General features: G+C 48.3%; 1 protein-coding gene across 1 annotated transcript; it reads left to right on the plus strand.

The window, feature by feature from the left end:
• The first annotated feature begins 4275 nt into the window (after nt 1–4275).
• On the plus strand, nt 4276–5079 carry LOC139229034 (putative nuclease HARBI1). The gene has a single exon (XM_070860695.1). It carries the CDS (start codon nt 4276–4278, stop codon nt 5077–5079), a length of 804 nt encoding a protein of 267 aa, XP_070716796.1.
• The last annotated feature ends 12751 nt before the right edge of the window (nt 5080–17830 follow it).

Genomic DNA, 17830 nt, shown 5'->3' on the forward strand with positions numbered 1-17830 from the left:
AAAAGTTCCCATTTACTCCTACTCTTTGCTTCCTGTCTGACAACCAGTTCTCAATCCATGTCAGCACACTACCCCCAATCCCATGTGCTTTAACTTTGCACATTAATCTCTTGTGTGGGACCTTGTCGAAAGCCTTCTGAAAGTCCAAATATACCACATCAACTGGTTCTCCCTTGTCCACTCTGCTGGAAACATCCTCAAAAAATTCCAGAAGATTTGTCAAGCATGATTTCCCTTTCACAAATCCATGCTGACTTGGACCTATCATGTCACCTCTTTCCAAATGCGCTGCTATGACATCCGTAATAACTGATTCCATCATTTTACCCACTATTGATGTCAGGCTGACCGGTCTATAATTACCTGTTTTCTCTCTCCCTCCTTTTTTAAAAAATGGGGTTACATTGGCTACCCTCCACTCAATAGGAACTGATCCAGAGTCTATGGAATGTTAGAAAATGACAGTCAATGCATCCGCTATTTCCAAGGCCACCTCCTTAAGTACTCTGGGATGCAGTCCATCAGGCCCTGGGCCTTCAATCCCATCAATTTCCCCAACACAATTTCCCGATTAATAAGGATTTCCCTCAGTTCCTCCTTCTTACTACACCCTCTGACCCCTTTTATATCCGGAAGGTTGTTTGAGTCCTCCTTAGTGAATACCGAACCAAAGTACTTGTTCAATTGGTCTGCCATTTCTTTGTTCCCCGTTATGACTTCCCTTGATTCTGACTGCAGGGGACCTACGTTTGTCTTTACTAACCTTTTTCTCTTTACATATCTATAGAAACTTTTGCAGTCCGTCTTAATGTTCCCTGCAAGCTTCCTCTCATACTCTATTTTCCCTGCCCTAATCAAACCCTTTGTCCTCCTCTGCTGAGTTCTAAATTTCTCCCAGTCCCCAGTTTCACTGCTATTTCTGGCCAATTTGTTTGCCACTTCCTTGGCTTTAATACTATCCCTGATTTCCCTTGATAGCTACGGTGAACAACCTTCCCTTTTTTATTTTTACGCCAGACAGGGATGTACAATTGTTGTAGTTCATCCATGAGGTCTCTAAATGTCTACCATTGCCCATCCACAGTCAACCCCTTAAGTATCATTCGCCAATCTATCCTAGCCAATTCACGCCTCATACCTTCAAAGTTACCCTTCTTTAAGTTCTGGACCATGGTCTCTGAATTAATCCATCCTAATGTAGAATTCAACCATATTATGGTCACTCTTCCCCTAGGGGTCTATCACAACAAGATTGCTAATTAATCCCCTCTCATTACACAACACCCAGTCTAAGATGGCCACCCCCCTAGTTGGTTCCTCGACATATTGGTCGAGAAAACCATCCCTTATGCACTCCAGGAAATCCTCCTCCACCATATTGTTTCCAGTTTGGTTAGCCCAATCTATATGCATATTAAAGTCACCGATGATAACTGCTGCACCTTTATTGCATGCACCCCTAATTTCCTGTTTGATGCCCTCCCCAACATCACTACTAATGTTTGGAGGTCTGTACACAACTCCCACTAACGTTTTTTGCCCTTTGGTGTTCTGCAGCTCTACCCATATAGATTCCACATCATCCAAGCTAATGTCCTTCCTAACTATTGCATTAATCTCCTCTTTAGCCAGCAATGCTACCCCGCCTCCTTTTCCTTTTATTCTATCCTTCCTGAATGTTGAATACCCCTGAATGTTGAGTTCCCAGCCCTGATCATCCTGGAGCCACGTCTCTGTAATCCCAATCACATCATATTCGTTAACATCTATTTGCACAGTTAATTCATCCACCTTATTACGGATACTCCTTGCATTAAGAGACAAAGCCTTCAGGCTTGTTTTTTTAACACCCTTTGTCCTTTTAGAATTATGATGTAGTGTGGCCCTTTTTGTTTCTTGCCTTTGTTTACTCGGCCTTCCACTATTGCTTTTTACCTTTCTACCATCTGTTTCTGACTTCATATTACTTCGCCCTGTCTCACTGCATAGGTTCCCATCCCCCTGCCATATTAGTTTAAACACTCCTGAACTGCATTAGCAAATGTTACCCCTAGGACATCAGTTCCAGTCCTGCCCAAGTGCAGACCGTCCCTTTTGTACAGGTCCCACTTCCCCCAGAACTGGTTCCAATGTCCCAGGAATTTGAATCCCTCCCTTTTGCACCACTGATCAAGCCACGTATTTATTCTAACTATCCTGCTCCCTCTACTCTGATTAGCACATGGCACTGGTAGCAATCCAGAGATTAGTACCTTTGAGGTCCTACTTTTTAATTTAACTCCTAGCTCCCTAAATTCAGCTTGTAGGACCTCTTCCCACTTCTTACCTATATCGTTGGTACCTACATGTACCACGACAACTGGCTGTTCACCCTCCCTCTCCAGAATGCTCTGCAGCCACTCCAAGACATCCTTGACCCTTGCACCAGGGAGGCAACATACCATCCTGGAGTCTCGGTTGCGGACAGAGAAACTCCTATCTATTCCCCTTACAATAGAGTCCCCTATCACTATAGCTCTCCCACTATTTTTCCTGCCCTCCTGTGCAGCAGAGCCAGCCACGGTGCCATGAACTTGGCTGCTGCCACCCTCCCCTGATGAGTCATCCTCCTCAACAGTACCCAAAGCGGTGTATCTGTTTTGCAGGGGGATGACCGCAGGGGACCCCTGCACTACCTTCCTTGCACAGCTGTTCCTGCTGGTCTTCCATTCCCTAGCTGGCTGTGGACCCTTCACCTGCGGTAAGACCAACTCGCTGCACGTGCTACTCATGTCATTCTCAGCATCGTGGATGCTCCAGAGTAAATCCACCCTCAGCTCCAATTCCGCAACACAGTCCGTCAGGAGCTGGAGGCGGATACACTTCCCGCACACATAGTCGTCAGGGACACCGGAAGTGTCCCCGAGTTCCCACATGGTACAGGAGGAGCATATCACATGACCGAGCTCTCCTGTCATGACTTAACCCTTAGATTAACTTAAATTGATAACAATAATGCTAAAGTTTACTCACTGTTATTGAAGAGAAAAAAGAAAAACTACTCACCAATCACCAGCCAATCACTTACCCCCTTGGCTGTGACATCACCTTTCTGTTTCTTTCTACTTCTTTTTTGCCTTCTCCCTGTAGCTGCACAAGCTGGGTCTTTATAGGCCTCACCAACGCACTCACGCTGCTCCTGACTCAGCGACGCATCTCCCGACTGCTGAACTCGCGGCCTTTATAGGCCTCTCGCCGACCCCGGACTCACGCCTCTCCGCGCACCTCCGAAGCTGCTCCCGACTGCCTCCACGTTGGGACTTTTATAGGTCTCTCGGCAACCCCAGGCTCACACCTCTCCGACGCTGCTCACACAGCGGTCCTTCCCCTTGCTGCCGCCGACTTCCGCCCAGAGCAAACTGACAGCTCGGCGGGCGGGAGGACACTTACGTGCCTTGCGCGCTAGCGGACTTCAGCGGGCGGCTCCCAGCAGTCCTCCCTTCCCGCCGGCGGGAGGCCTCTACGAAACTAACATTGAGGGGAGACCGCCCAGAAAACTTGGCAGCAGTCAGCGGCAGCGGGCGGTGAGTGCACCAAGTTCGGGGCCTGAAAGTGTAAATCCCATCATGTTCCCATTAATTTCCATATATCTCAAGCAATGGTCCCTCTAATGTTTTTTTGGTGCGCGGTCCCTTTAACTCCCTGAGCAGCCCATTCAATGTTTCTCGCTCGCACGGTTATTCACATTGAAAGCCCATGAGCGGCCTGCATGGGACCTCCAGATGGCTACACGGACACACAGCTTAGCGGGAATGTTGATCTCAAGTTGCTTATGCCAGTAGATCTTGGTGCCCTGATTTAGGATTTATGTACCAAGGAACCAATTAACAGAGACAGCCCTTTCCAACCCTCCAGGCCAACACAGTTCAAAATAGGACAAACTAGCAAATAATAATTATGTGCAACCAGGACAGAGTTGATGAGCTTTAGTTGACTGGGCTACTTGCTTGACTTTAGTGTTGCCCTTCTCTGGAGTGGCACTTCCACTGATACTTGTTCTGGTGGCATTGCCCTCATGCCCAATGTCACGCTATGAACCCAGGGAAAAATAGGAGCAATTGAAATCTCTGACTGCGACCCGATTGGGAGGGAGAGAGAGAGAGACTGGGGGCGGCGGGTAGAGAGACTGGGGGGCTGATGGTGGGGGGTGGGAGGGGGGAGGGTGAAGAGAGAGACTTGGGGCTACCCCTCCCATTTTCTAAAGACCTTATAGCCTGGAATATTGAACTCCCAAACATGACCAGCTACCGACGTCCGTTTTCCTTCCTGGAGCTCAGCGATGAGCAATGTGTGCGAAGGCTGAGATTTAGGAAGGACATCGTGAGGGAGCTGAGCAATGTCCTGCGGCAAGATCTGAAGCCTCACATAAGGCTGAGGACTGCTCTCAGTGTTGCGACAAAAGTGACCATAGCTCTCAACTTCTACGCTACTGGCTCTTTCCAGTCTGCAACTGCAGACATTTCTAATGTATCACAACTCTCCACCCATCGCTCCATCCGGCAGGTGGTCGATGCTCTGTATAAGAGAAGACTCCAATATATCTCCCTTCCGATGACCAGGGAGAAGCAGGTGGAGCGGCGGGCCGGATTTGTCCGGATTGCAGGATTCCCCAGAGTGCAGAGGACCATCGACTGCTCACACGTCAGACTGAGGGTGCCACAAAACCATCCAGAGATATTCGTTAACAGAAAGGGATACAACTCTCTGAACATTCAGTTGTTGTGCGACCACCAGCGCAGGATCCTGGCAGTCGATGCCAGGTACCCAGGCAGCAGCCACGATTCCTTCATCCTGCGCCAGAGCAGTGTGCCCACCCTCTTCTCCGGGCCAAACCAGGATTGTGGGTGGCTGCTTCGGGACAAGGGATATGCCCTGTCCACTTGGCTGCTGACTCCCCTTTCGAACCCCAGGACTGCGGGCGAGCATGCCTATAGTGACGTTCATTCTGCCACCAGGTGCATCATCGAGCACTGCATTGGGATCATCAAACAGGTTCCGTTGCCTGGACTGCTCTGGTGGCGCATTACACTACTCGCCTGAACAGGTCTCCATCTTCGTGGTCGTCTGCTGCATGCTGCATAACCTGGCTGTCATTAGGGGACAGCCGCTGGAGGTCGATCCAGCAGTACCACCTCAGAAGAAGGCACAGCAGCAGGAGGAGGAGGAGGATGTGGAGGACCAGGATGTGTGTCGCCAGCCACCCAGGAGGCATCGTCGCCATCCCAACCCTGCAAGGGAAGTGCAGACCCAGCTAATTGCTGCTCGATTTAGATAATTTCATGCCCACATGACCCTTCAGCTTCTATGTTCCATGGCCATCCCAATGAGTGCCTTCATTCAGAATTGCCCACCGTCACATTATACACCTGTCCAGATATAGCAGCAAAAAATAAAGATTTAACACATCATCAAAATCATTACAAACAACTAACACAACAAAAAAGTAACACAAAACCATCATTTGCCACCCTGTGTATTTCCATATAACCCCTCTTATGCATGCCTATCCTATTACTGCACCTCAGTGTCTCCCCTGGTGTCTGCCTCATGGGTCTGGGAAGGCTGCTGTGTTCCCTGTGTGGAAGCTGCAGATGTCCTTATCGGACACGCTTGACCAGCTTTGGGCCTGGAAGTACTGGCTGCAGACTGGGCAGCACCCTTCTGGGAGGGTTCAGTCTGGCTTGGCTCGGGTGACTCCATGTGTAGAGGCACTGGCGGAGTGACAGGTCTGGGGCCGGGATTGCTGCGATCCTGAGGGAGCGCATCATCCATACCCTGGTCCGAGGAGCCTGCGTCACTCCCCGGGGTCGACACAATACCACCACCATCAATCTGAGGGAACTCAGGTCGGTGCTGTGGTGCCACACCAGAAGGTCCCCCGTGGCCCGTGGTGGACCCAGCCGCGAAGGCAACAGTGAGGTGTCGGGTGGCATCGACCTGAGACTGCATGAGAGCAGCCAAAGTGTCAAACCCATGAGATATGACAGCACTTAGATGCTCCATCAACTCTTGCAGAGCCGCGACCATCCTATCCAAAGCAGCACCGATGCGCTCGTTCCTTCGCGCCTGTGCTGCAATGACAGCTGCCACATTACCTGCGACTTGCGGCCTCTCTCTGGGAGTCCACCATCGCCTGCACACTGGCAATGATGGGCTCCATGGAGTGCGCAGACCTGCCGACAATGCGGGAGGTGGGCTCCTCCACGCTCCTCACCACTTCCGACAACCTCTCCGGCGCCCTTGCCAGTGCCCCCAACATCTGGGAATCCATGGCCTCCACCCTTCTTTCATAAGCCCCAACATCAATGGACTCGTCTAAGTCCTCCTCGGCAGAACTCCAGTACGGACTCGCCCCTACCCCCGGAGAGATGGCACCCGAGGTTGCCTAGCCCTGTCACCAATGCTGCAGCCCTCTAGGCCCCGGTGCAACACTCAGTGCAGACCCCTGTACTATCTGAACTAGATCAGACCACGTACTCCCAGTATCTGAGCTGGCGCATGTGGGTGGAAGCAGTGACGCGGTGCTGCCAGCAGTGTCCTCGTCTTCCTCTTCCTCATCGGACAAGTCCCCAAACGATGGAGTGCGATCCAGGGTGTCAGCAAGCTGGAGCCCTCAATGTCCTCAATGCTGTCAGGATGGAGTTGTATCTCATTTTCCTCAAGGGTCCCCTGCAGGCCTCGCGACGTTGTCTCAGGAGGATCCTCTCCCACGCCTCGGCTGCCACTCAGCCTCTCACCTGCAGCCATCAGTGGGTGGAGGGCTACCGTGAGTGGGAGGTAGGGGATTGAGGCATGGAGGCTGCAACTAGCACACTTTCAAAGGGAAAGAAGCAGTTGGTGCTGGAGCATTCAGGGAGAGATAGCATTAAAGGAGGGCCTTCATTTATCCACATCGGCATCAGCAGTACCGCAGGCCACAGGGAAAGCACCATGAGCGCCTCGACCCTCTCCTCCAAGGGTGTGAGGATTTGGAGCGGGGGCTCGCCACCACCAGTCCTCCTCTGCTCCATTCTATTGTGAGCACGTTTGGCCTGCAAAACAAAGAGTGGTTGGTGAGTACCATTGTGATGACGCATCAGAAATGAGTGCACACGTGTGTCCCTGACGTGCAGCTGGAACTGTGAGAACACACACACATATATATATATATATATATATAGAGGCCTCAACAATGAAATGCTGCTTCAGTGACTATACAGTGAAGGTGAGAAATAAGAGAAGGATAAAGGAGAGGCTCTCAGATGGAAGGTCAGCAGTTGGTGGAACAGGTACTCACTTTCATCAAAATGCAATTACCACGGGGAAATTCACCCTTCTGGTCATTTCCAGCTAATGAGCCTGCTGCAGCTAGGCCCTGAAGAGGGAAGGCCTTGCAGTGAAGGCCATGGCTGGTGCTGCTGTATCAAAGAGGGCATTGGATCGCCGTCCAATCATGGATGGAGGTCCCTGAGACCTCCACAGCAATCTCCCTCCAGTAAATACTTCGCGAGTGGGTCTCCTTGCGTCTGGGTACAGGACTCGCCTCCTTCCTTCGACAGCCTGCATCGCGGTCTCTAGCTCTGCGTCCGAGAATCGAGTTGCCCCCCCCTTGGTACAGCAGCACCAGCCATGGCCTTCACTGCAAGGCCTTCCCTCCTCAGGGCTGAACTGCAGCGGGCTCATTAGCTGGAAATCATCAGAAGGGTGAATTTCCCCGTGGTAACTGCGCTCCAATCGACCCACCCACACCGCTGCAGAGTCCCGATTCCCGGCGGTCATTACTGCTGGCTGCCATTTTTTTTTCATCGGTGAAAATCGATGTCCACTGCAACCGGCAGTAAGGGCGGCAAAAGACGGTAAGCGCGGCAGGTTTCTGGCGGGCCTGAATTTCGGCCCCGAGGATTTTGAATTCAGTGAATGGAGGTTGATGAGTACAGGAGTGACACGGTAACACGTCCCAGTACCTAGGATTTAGACAGCTGAGTTACAGCCAGGTTTTAATTCAGTCTTGTTAGTGTTAAGTTGGAGAAAGTTTTCGCTCATCATAACTTCATGTCAGATAATCAATCTGACAGCAACATGGAGGTGGTGGAGTAGAGCTCAGTGTCATTATATGGAAGCTAATCCCACCACCAAGGGACAGTAGGTAGATGAGGAAAAGGAGAACCATCGATAGGGCGTTACTGAAGTGACAGTGTGGGGGTGTGGAGCGGTAGCAGGAAAAGCCAATTCAGGAGATGTGTTGGCTACATGGACACAGGTAGGCTGGCAACCAAGGAAGCATGTTGCCATGGAGATGGACCACAGAGGAGAGATGTTGGAGGGACTGTCTGTGGCAAAAGAGGTTGAGGAGGACGAGGGGATACAGCACCCCGACTACAGCCGAAGAGGATGTCATCAGTGACTGACCAGGTTATGGTCTCACTCGTGACTCAGTTCTAAGTGGCCATGGATTCACAGCACAAAACTGCACTTAATTGGCTCAAATCACTCAGAAGCCATAAGGATGGTTGCAGTGAAAAATCCACACGTAATGATAATGGGATTGTTAAATTTTCACATCGACTGGGGGAAGCAGAACTCGAGTAGTCAAGACAATGAATTTCTAAAGAGTAATTGGGAAAGTTTTAGAATCGACTAAATTTTGTGAGGAGTAGCAAATTAGAATTAATTAACAATCTGACAGTAAGATAACATTTTGGAAACAGTGGCCATAATATGATTTAATTAGTTGTTAAGTTTGAGAGGAAGAAGAGTCACACAAATAATTTTAAATTTAAGTAAGGCAAACTTCGAAGGTGGAAATGAAATAACATCAGTAAAGTGATCGGAACTGTTAATGGATAAAGCTACAGACCAACTGAAACATTTTCTTACCTACAAAAAAAGAGGAAATGAATCAAAAAACTATCCTTTGAAGCTGAGAAGCACATTTTTGCAATTCTGAAATCAAATTAAAATTAATTTCTTTCAATTGCTCCAGAAAAAAACAACAAAAAAATTGATGTGCTTATTATTGGATGACTTTGTCCAATCCCCTTTTTGCACTTACTTTACATTCTACTGTTATCGAAACATCTTACATAAATTCCAAATAGTTACTTTAACTATTTTCGATCCTATTAGAGTTCTACAATATTGGCCAAGGCTCATATTGCAACTAGTGGTTGCCAACCCTCCAGGATTGTCCTGGAGTTTCCAAGAATTAAAAATTAATCTCCAGGACACCGCTCGAGCAACCCGGGAGAAACATAATACAGGCATTAAATTAATAGTATGGGTTTTTTTCACTTGATTTGAACATTTTTGTTCATAATATATTGGAGACAGGAGGTCACGTGATGAAACCTCCAGGAATACTTCCAATCAGAGTTGGCAACTCATTTGCAGGACTCCAGCAGGGTTAAAAAAAAAAGCAGTTGGAGAGTTGGGGTAAAGCGGTAAGGGTTGATAAAACTATCGAAACTTGAGCTTTAAAGATCTGAAAATTCTATGAGGAAGGAACGATTGAGGAAGGTAAGGAGACGGGAGATTTGAGTTTCTGGAAATCGATGAGTTAAAGTAGGAGATGGCACAGGGAGTCTCATTCAAAGTCATTGGGATATGGCGTTCATGGAGAAGTGGATGGAATGAGGCTTGTGATTACGAAAAGTCTTCAAATCCCATGTCGGTTAAATGGAATTGAACTTTTTCTGTTATGGCCAAGAAAAGGCCCTGAACTTGTTTCAACACAGGGAAGATGCAGATAGGAGGATGTGCGTACAGTGCAGTGCACGTACAGGGCAGTGTGTGTACAGGGCAACACGCGTACAGACCAGTGCGCACACAGGACAGTGTGTGTACAGGGCAGCATGTGTTCAGTGCAGTGTGCGTAAAGGGTAGTGTGCATACAGGGCAACATGCGTACAGACCAGTGCACACACAGGACAGTGTGTGTACAGGGCAGCATGTGTACAGTGCAGTGTGTGTACAGGGTAGTGTACATACAGGGCAACACGTGTACAGACCAGTGCGCACACAGGACAGTGTGTGTACAGGGCAGCATGTGTACAGTGCAGTGTGCGTACAGGGTAGTGTGCATACAGGGCAACATGCGTACAGACCAGTGCGCACACAGGACAGTGTGTGTACAGGGCAGCATGTGTACAGTGCAGTGTGTGTACAGGGTAGTGTACATACAGGGCAACACGCGTACAGACCAGTGCGCATTCAGGACAGTGTGTGTACAGGGCAGCATGCGTACAGAGCAGTGTGCGTACAGGACAGTGTGCGTACAGGGCAGTGCAGAGATGGGACATTGGACAGGCAGCTTGGGATGAATAAGAAAGGTGTTGCAGCTATATTTTCAATCACAAATAATGTGATATAACAATTAATCGTTTCTTTTTAAATGTTTTCCAGCTATGGCGTTGAATGGGGAAACGAGGGCTACATTCTAATGTCCAGAGGCAACAATAACAACTGTGGAATTGCGATACATGCAGTCTTCCCGACCATTTAAGAATGTGAAGGCCTCGTAGGCCGAACCTCTCCAATATTACTGTTGTGTGTGTTGGTTTTCTCTTATTCTAATTACTGTTGATTCATCTTACAGCCTTTAAATAGAATCTCTACCCATCATTTTCTGTGCTGGTGTTAATATAACTTGTCTTGTCCTGGGGCTGCACTTATATCGATAAATGGTCTAAATGGGGAATCCAGCAGACGCTAACTGATTGGAATTGGTTGCTGAATAGGGCGTGTCGATCACATACTCCGTCTGACCACTTCCAAACCAAGCACACTGCCCCCTGCTGACCGCGGCGGTACTTCACCCCTTCGCTGCTTTGAATTGTCGATGTTGTCATTGTTACTGTCTATAGGTGTGATGCTCATGGGCAGCACCAGGGATGGCGAGGCCGGGTTAAATCACTGGTGTTACTATTTGGATCTGGTGCCTAGAATGTCAAACGGATGTTCTCAACTGAAGTCAACCAGTAAATGCCAAATTCTTACCGTAGTGTCGATGAAGGGAACGGCTCTGTAGATCCTCCAGGTGCCTGCACACTGGCTTATACTTTAAATCTCTGTCCCAGAGAGCTGTGGAGGCTGGGTCATTGATATATTTAAGGCGGAGATGAACAGATATTTGAGCTATAAAGGAATAAAGGGTTATGGGGAGCGGGCAGGGAAGTGGAGCTGAGTCTATGATCAGATCAGCCATGATCTTATTAAATGGCGGAGCAGGCTCAAGGGGCCAGGTGGCCTACTCCTGCTCCTATTTCTTATGTTTTTATGTTTATACTACTCTGTACGAACGATCATAAATGTATCACTTAAACAAACAGATGAAAAGTGCTCTGAATTTATTTATTTTATTTACTTTATAGTCAGCTGTGGCTCAATGGGTGGCACTCTTGCTCAGAATTTCATGGGTTCAAGTCCCACTCCAGAGACTTGAGCACAAAATCTAGGCCGACAGACCAGTGCAGTACTGAAGGAATGCTGCACTGTTGGAGGTGCTGTCATTCAGCTGTGGTATTGAGGCCCTGTCTGCCATCGGGAGGATGGAAAGGATCCCATGGCATTTTTGAAGCTGAGCAAGAGAGTTATACAGTTGTCCTGGCCAATATTTATCTCTCAACCAATGCCTAAAACAGATTGTCCGGTCATTATTGCATTGCTGTTTGTGGGAGCTTGCTGTGCGCAAACTGGCTGCTGCATTTCTTACATTACAGCAGTGGCTAGACTTCAAATGTACTTAATTGGTTGTGAAGCACATTGGGACATCCTGAGGTTATTAAATACACAATATAAAAAATGCAAGTCTTTCTTTTTTCCCATAAAATTGTGGAACTGCCATCGGTGTGTGTCACACCATGGCTGCTCATATGGTGGGGAATTCAGTTTAAAGAAATGGCTGGAACTGCATCGATATCGAAGCCGCCTGTTGTGATACTGAGCCACAGCATAGTGCTGCTGAGGCATGCTTCCCGTTACTGCCCTGGGGAGGAAGTGCAGCAATCAGTGCTCCACGCCCGGGGCGGTAGCCCGAATTTAACGGACAGGGTGGGACTTGCGCGCCTGGCGCAAAATGTCCCGCCTCCTGAATGTTACCGCACCCAAACGGGCAGATAATAAATTTCTAGCTCTAGATTTTGTAATCTCTCTTCATAATTTAATACTTGGGTCCAGGTATCATTCTACACTCCCTCCAAGGCCAATATATCCTGCTGATGGTGTGGTGCCCAGAGCTGCTCACAGTACTTCAGCTTTGGTCAAACCAGGGCTTTGTATAGCTGCAGCAAAACTTCTACCCCCTTGTATTCTAGTCCTCTAGATATAAAGGCCAGCATTCCTTTAGCCTAATTGATTATTTTTTGTATCAATCCATGGCACTTTAATGATCGATATACATGGACCCCTAAGTCTCTTTGGGCCTCCACTGATTCCAGCTTTTCACCATTCAGAAAATACTCTGATCTATCCTTTTTAGGTCCAAAGTGGACGACCCCACACTTGCATCCTCTTCTGCAGTTTTTAGTGTTGGTTTTGTGGATTGGTGCTTTTATGTCGTATGACATCTCTCGGTCCACTCCTTTAAGCGAGGTGCTAACCCACATGGGCCGGTGCTGCTGCTAAAACATTGTCAGGGGAATGCAACACCGATGTGGCAAGTGTTTGCGATGAATGTTGAAAAGTAATTTCCAACGCACATTCTTCAGCAGTTTAGTTTCGTGCATTGAGAATTACAATCATCACACACTGCAATCATGAAAAATAAAGCGCAGTGCAACAACCAAACTGGTTTGCAGACAGAAGTAGATCGATAAACATTGTTCTCCCAGGTGGAGTAAACTGAGAGCTTCCAGTTTGAGGTTTGCAAAGTGACTCCGCATGTCCCTGTGGGATGCTGTGTGCTCTGATACACACAATGTGGCTTCCTCAGAAACATTGCAACGTTCACCACTAGCACAGAAACAATCAGTTTTCAAAGTTGCTGAAACTAACTGGGGATTACAATCCAGAAACCGAGCAGTGCCTACATTATACATCAATGTGGGGCGGGGTAACAAAATCCTAAATAAAGCGATTTCAGCTTCATTTTTACAGATTGAGTAACAGTCATCACCGCCCCCTATCCTATTACAAAACTCTGCACATGCTTTGACAGGAAAGATGAGTTAAAGCCATATCAGGAAACAGTTTCCTTATTTCAACAACTTAGCTGTAACCGGTCTTGGAGACAATACATCCTCACAGGAGGCAGCAGCCAGGGCTGCTCAATAACCTTCCGTTCAGGAAAACAGGAGGATTTTAAAGTCATTTATTTGTGAGATGTAACTTCTTTCGAGACAAGCACTAAATAAATACATCTGTATCTTCAACTTTCAAAAATAAAAGCTCCTCTTAAAACTATTTCTGCCTCAAGTTTGTGCCCCACCAACAGTGGGGAAAGTACCGTGTGATTGATAGTGACAGCCGCCACACCAGCCCTCCAACTTCACTCATGCTCCCTAACTGGATCAGCTTGGGTCTGACAGTCTCCAATTGCTCTCCAGCTGATAGTCTAACAGCTTAGGAACCAACCGGCCATTCAGCCCCTCGAGCCTCTTCTGCCATACAATTAGATCATGGCTGATCTGTACCTCAACTCCATTTACCCGCCTTTGATCCATATCCCTTGATACTCTTACCTAACAAAAATCCATATATCTTAGTCTTGAACATTTCCATTGGTCCAGCACCCACATCCTTTTAGGGCTGGGAATTCCAGATTTCCACTACCCTTTGTGTGAAAAATTACTTCCTGAATTCACTCGTAAATGATGTTTAATGTTATGCCCTTTTGTTCTGGATTCCTTCACCAGAGCAAATAATTGCTCTGTATCTACCCTATCAAATTACTTTATCATTTCAAACATCTCGATCAGATCACACGTCCAACTGCCTAAACTCAAGAGAAGTTTATACAATCTGTCCTCATAGTTTAACCCTTTCAGTCCCGGTACCATTCTAGTGAAGGCCAACATACCCTTCCTGAGGTGCGGTGCCAGAACTGAGCCCTGTACCCCAGAGGACCATGGCTCAATACAATTGAAGCCTCACTTACACCCCTCCGTGAGATAAAGGCCAACATTCCATTAGCATTTTTGATTACTTTTTGTACACTACTGGCCTTGCCTTCAGATAGATATGGTTGGCTGACACAAACTCAAAACCTTTTGAGAAAATGTAATTCTTCTTGTGAAATGGTAACACGTCGAATCATGGCTTGAGGTGATGCGTGCCAGCTGAAAATACTAACGGCTGCCACAAACAGCCCAGCAAGTCACATCAGTGTGTGTGGTCTCCTCATATACGGTGGCGATGGACAAGGTTTAATTGTAGTTGTGGTCCACTGGATCACAGAAAGGTTTGGCTGTGTGCTCTATCGGGCTGGGTGTAGCAGTTTGGTTTTGCTCTGTAAAAATCTCTCATTACTTGCTGGTCTGAGAATGAATGAATTGCATGTGCTTTTCCTAGCCTCAGTCCTAATGGATGGGATTTCTATTATTAACTAGTTCAATCATAGTTACGTCCATTTGATAGGACAGAAAAGTTTGGAATCCCACTTCTGAATTTATTTATAGTTTGTGATTTTTCTCCTCACATTTTCTCCCCCATCCACCCCCCCCCCCCACCCCCGCACGATGATGCCGACTCATTTCACGGGCACCAACTTCACTCCTTCACACCTTAATGACCATTCTTCACGTGTGAGCCTCGACATTGAATGTCAGTGGTTCAATCAACCAGGTGGGGGGGGGGGGGGGCGGTGTTATGCTTATAATAAATGTTCAGACTGACTACTGTGTGTAATGAGCAAGTGTGACCTTAGCTCCTTTATTGTAGTTCCAGAGTGCAGGTACTCGTGGGTGGCCTGCTTATATACTGTGCTCCCAAGGGATGCTGGGATTCCTTGGAACTCGAACAGGGAGGCCCTTTGGTGGTCAGGTGTGATGCAGGTTACAAAGGGTTAAATACATAACATCACTCCCCCGTGAAGTCAACAGTACACTTATTTACAGGGTGAGACGATCTGGGGCTTTGCACTCCCTTGTCGATCGTCTCGGTACAAATGCTGGTGTGGGTGGGTTGGTCAGTTCTTCACTGGGCTGTTAGGCAGCCAGCCTTGCTGGGCTACTGGGGATGATGAGTTCTGTTTCGTGGTCAACTATGATGGCAGTTGCCACTTGTGTGCGTGTTGGAAGGTCAAAGTTGGTGGTGTCCTCTTCAGGTTGTACGTTGCTGTTGGTGAACCGCAGTTTAATTTGGTCCAAGTGTTTTCTGTGCGTTTATCCATTGGTCAGTTTGACCTGAAATACCCTACTCCCCTCTTTGGTTGTGACCGTGTCAGCAAGCCATTTGGGACCATGTCCATAATTGAGCACAAACACAGGATCATTGATCTCAATATCGCATGACAAGTTTGCGCGGTCATGGTAAACACTTTGTTGATGCCGCTTGTCCTCCACGTGATCATGTAGATCAGGGTGGACCAGAGAGACCCTTGTTTTAAGCGCCATTTTCATGAGCAGCTCAGCTGGGGTAATCCTGGTGAGTGAGTGGGGTCTGGTCCGGTAGCTGAGCAGTACTCGGGACAACCGGGTCTGCAGGGAGCCTTCCGACACGCGTTTCAAGCGTTTCTGAACTGCCCATTCTGCCTGGCCGTTGGATGCGGGCTTGAACGGCGCAGATGTGACTTGTTTGATCCCGTTGCAGGTCATGAATTCTTTGAATTTGGCACTGGTGCAGCACGGCCCATTGCCGCTGACTAGGACATCAGGCAGGCTGTGCGTGGCAAACATAGCTCGTAAACTTTCAATGGTGGCTGCGGACGTGCTTACAGACATTATTGCACATTCAATCCATTTTGAGTAAGCATCCACAACCAAAAATATTTTGCCTCGGAATGGGCCCGCGTAGTCTACATGGATCTTCGACCACTGTTTTGATGGCCAGGACCACAAACTTAGTGGTGCCTCTCTGGGTGCATTGCTCAACTGAGAGCAAGTGTTGCACTGGCGCACATATGACTCTAAATCTGAGTTGATGCCCGGCCACCACACATGGGATCTATGGCTTTCATCCTCACGATGCCTGGGTGGGTGCTGTGCAGTTCATAAATTAATGTGTCTCTGCCTTTCTTGGGCAAGATTACCCAAAAGACAGTTCACCTGCAGGAACAGCTCATCTTTGTGTCTGTGGAATGGATTAATCGCTTCCTGCATCTCCACTGGGACACTGGACCAGCTCCCATGGAGGACACAGTTTTTTTTACCAGGGACAGTACAGGATCCTGGCTGGTCCAGATCCTGGTCTGGTGGGCCGTAACGGGGGATTTTTCATTATTAAATGCCTCCATGACCATGAGCAAGTCCGCTGGCTATGCTATTTCCACCCCGGTGGTGGGCAATGGCAGCCGACTGTGAGCATCTGCGCAGTTCTCTGTACCCGGTCTGTGGCGGATTACATAGTTGTATGCCGACAGCGTGAGCGCCCATCTTTGGATGCGGGCAGAGGCATTGGTATCAATCCCTTTGCTCTCCGAGAATAGCGATATGAGCGGCTTGTGGTCAGGTTCAAGCTCGAACTTGAGGCCAAACAAGTACTGGTGCATTTTTTTTACCCCGTAAACACATGCCAGAGCCTCTTTTTCAACCATGCTGTAGACCCTTTCGGCCTTGGACAATCTCCTGGATGCATACGCAACTGGTTGCAAAATTCCCGATTCATTAGGCTGTTGTAACACACACCCGACCCCGTATGACGAGGCATCGCAAGCTAACACTAATTATTTACATGGGTTATACAGGACAAGCAGTTTGTTAGAACACAGTAAATTTCTGGCTTTCTTTAAGGCAGCCTCTTATGAATTCCCCCATACCCATTCATCTCCCTTGCACAGTAGCGCATGCAGGGGTTCTAGCAGGGTGCTTAACCCAGGTAGGAAATTACTGAAATAGTTAAGGAGCCCCAGGAACAACCGCAGCTCCGTCACATTCTGTGGTCGCGGTGCGTTCTTGATGGCCTCCGTCTTGGCGTCGGTGGGTCCGATGCTGTCTGCTGCGATTCTCCTTCCTAAGAATTCGACGCCCTGTGCCAGGAAAACACACTTCGAGCGTTTCAACCTGAGCCCCACGCGATCCAACCGACTAAGAACCTCCTTCAGATTCTTCAAGTGCTTCATGGTGTCCCGACCTGTAACCAATATGTCGTCCTGGAAGACCACTGTGCAAGAAACCGACTGTAGCAGGCTTTCCATGTTCCGCTGGAAGATTACTGCAGTCGACCAAATCCCGAACGGGCACCGGTTGTAAATAAACAGACCTTTGTGCGTGTTGGCCTTTCAAAGACTCCTCCAGCTCCTACATCATGTAGACCGAGGTCAGGTCCAGCTTGGTGAATGTCTTCCCTCCAGCCAGAGTCGTGAAGAGGTCGTCTGCCTTGGGTAGCGGGTACTGGTCCTGCAGCGAAAAACGGTTAATTGTTACTTTATAGTCCCCGCAAATTCTAACCATACCGTCCTCCTTGAGTACCGGAACAATCGGACTGGCCCAGACGCTGAATTCCACCGGCGTGATGATGCCTTCACGTTGCAGCCTGTGCAGCTCGATTTCCACTTTTTCACGCATCATGTACGGTACCGCACGAGCCTTGTGGTAGATGGGTCGCGTACCGGGAACCGAATGGATGTGCACTTTCGCCCCCGAGAAGCTTCCAATGCCTGGCTCAAATAACGAATGGAATTTGCTTAGAACATGGGTACATGCGGTGTCGTCGACTGACG

Source organism: Pristiophorus japonicus, chromosome 18, assembly GCF_044704955.1.
Source record: "Pristiophorus japonicus isolate sPriJap1 chromosome 18, sPriJap1.hap1, whole genome shotgun sequence".
Lineage (NCBI taxonomy): Eukaryota > Metazoa > Chordata > Chondrichthyes > Pristiophoridae > Pristiophorus > Pristiophorus japonicus.

Bases quoted from the DNA above. Each gene is read 5' to 3' on its own strand.
- LOC139229034 (XM_070860695.1), top strand. From the start codon at position 4,276: ATGACCAGCTACCGACGTCCGTTTTCCTTCCTGGAGCTCAGCGATGAG.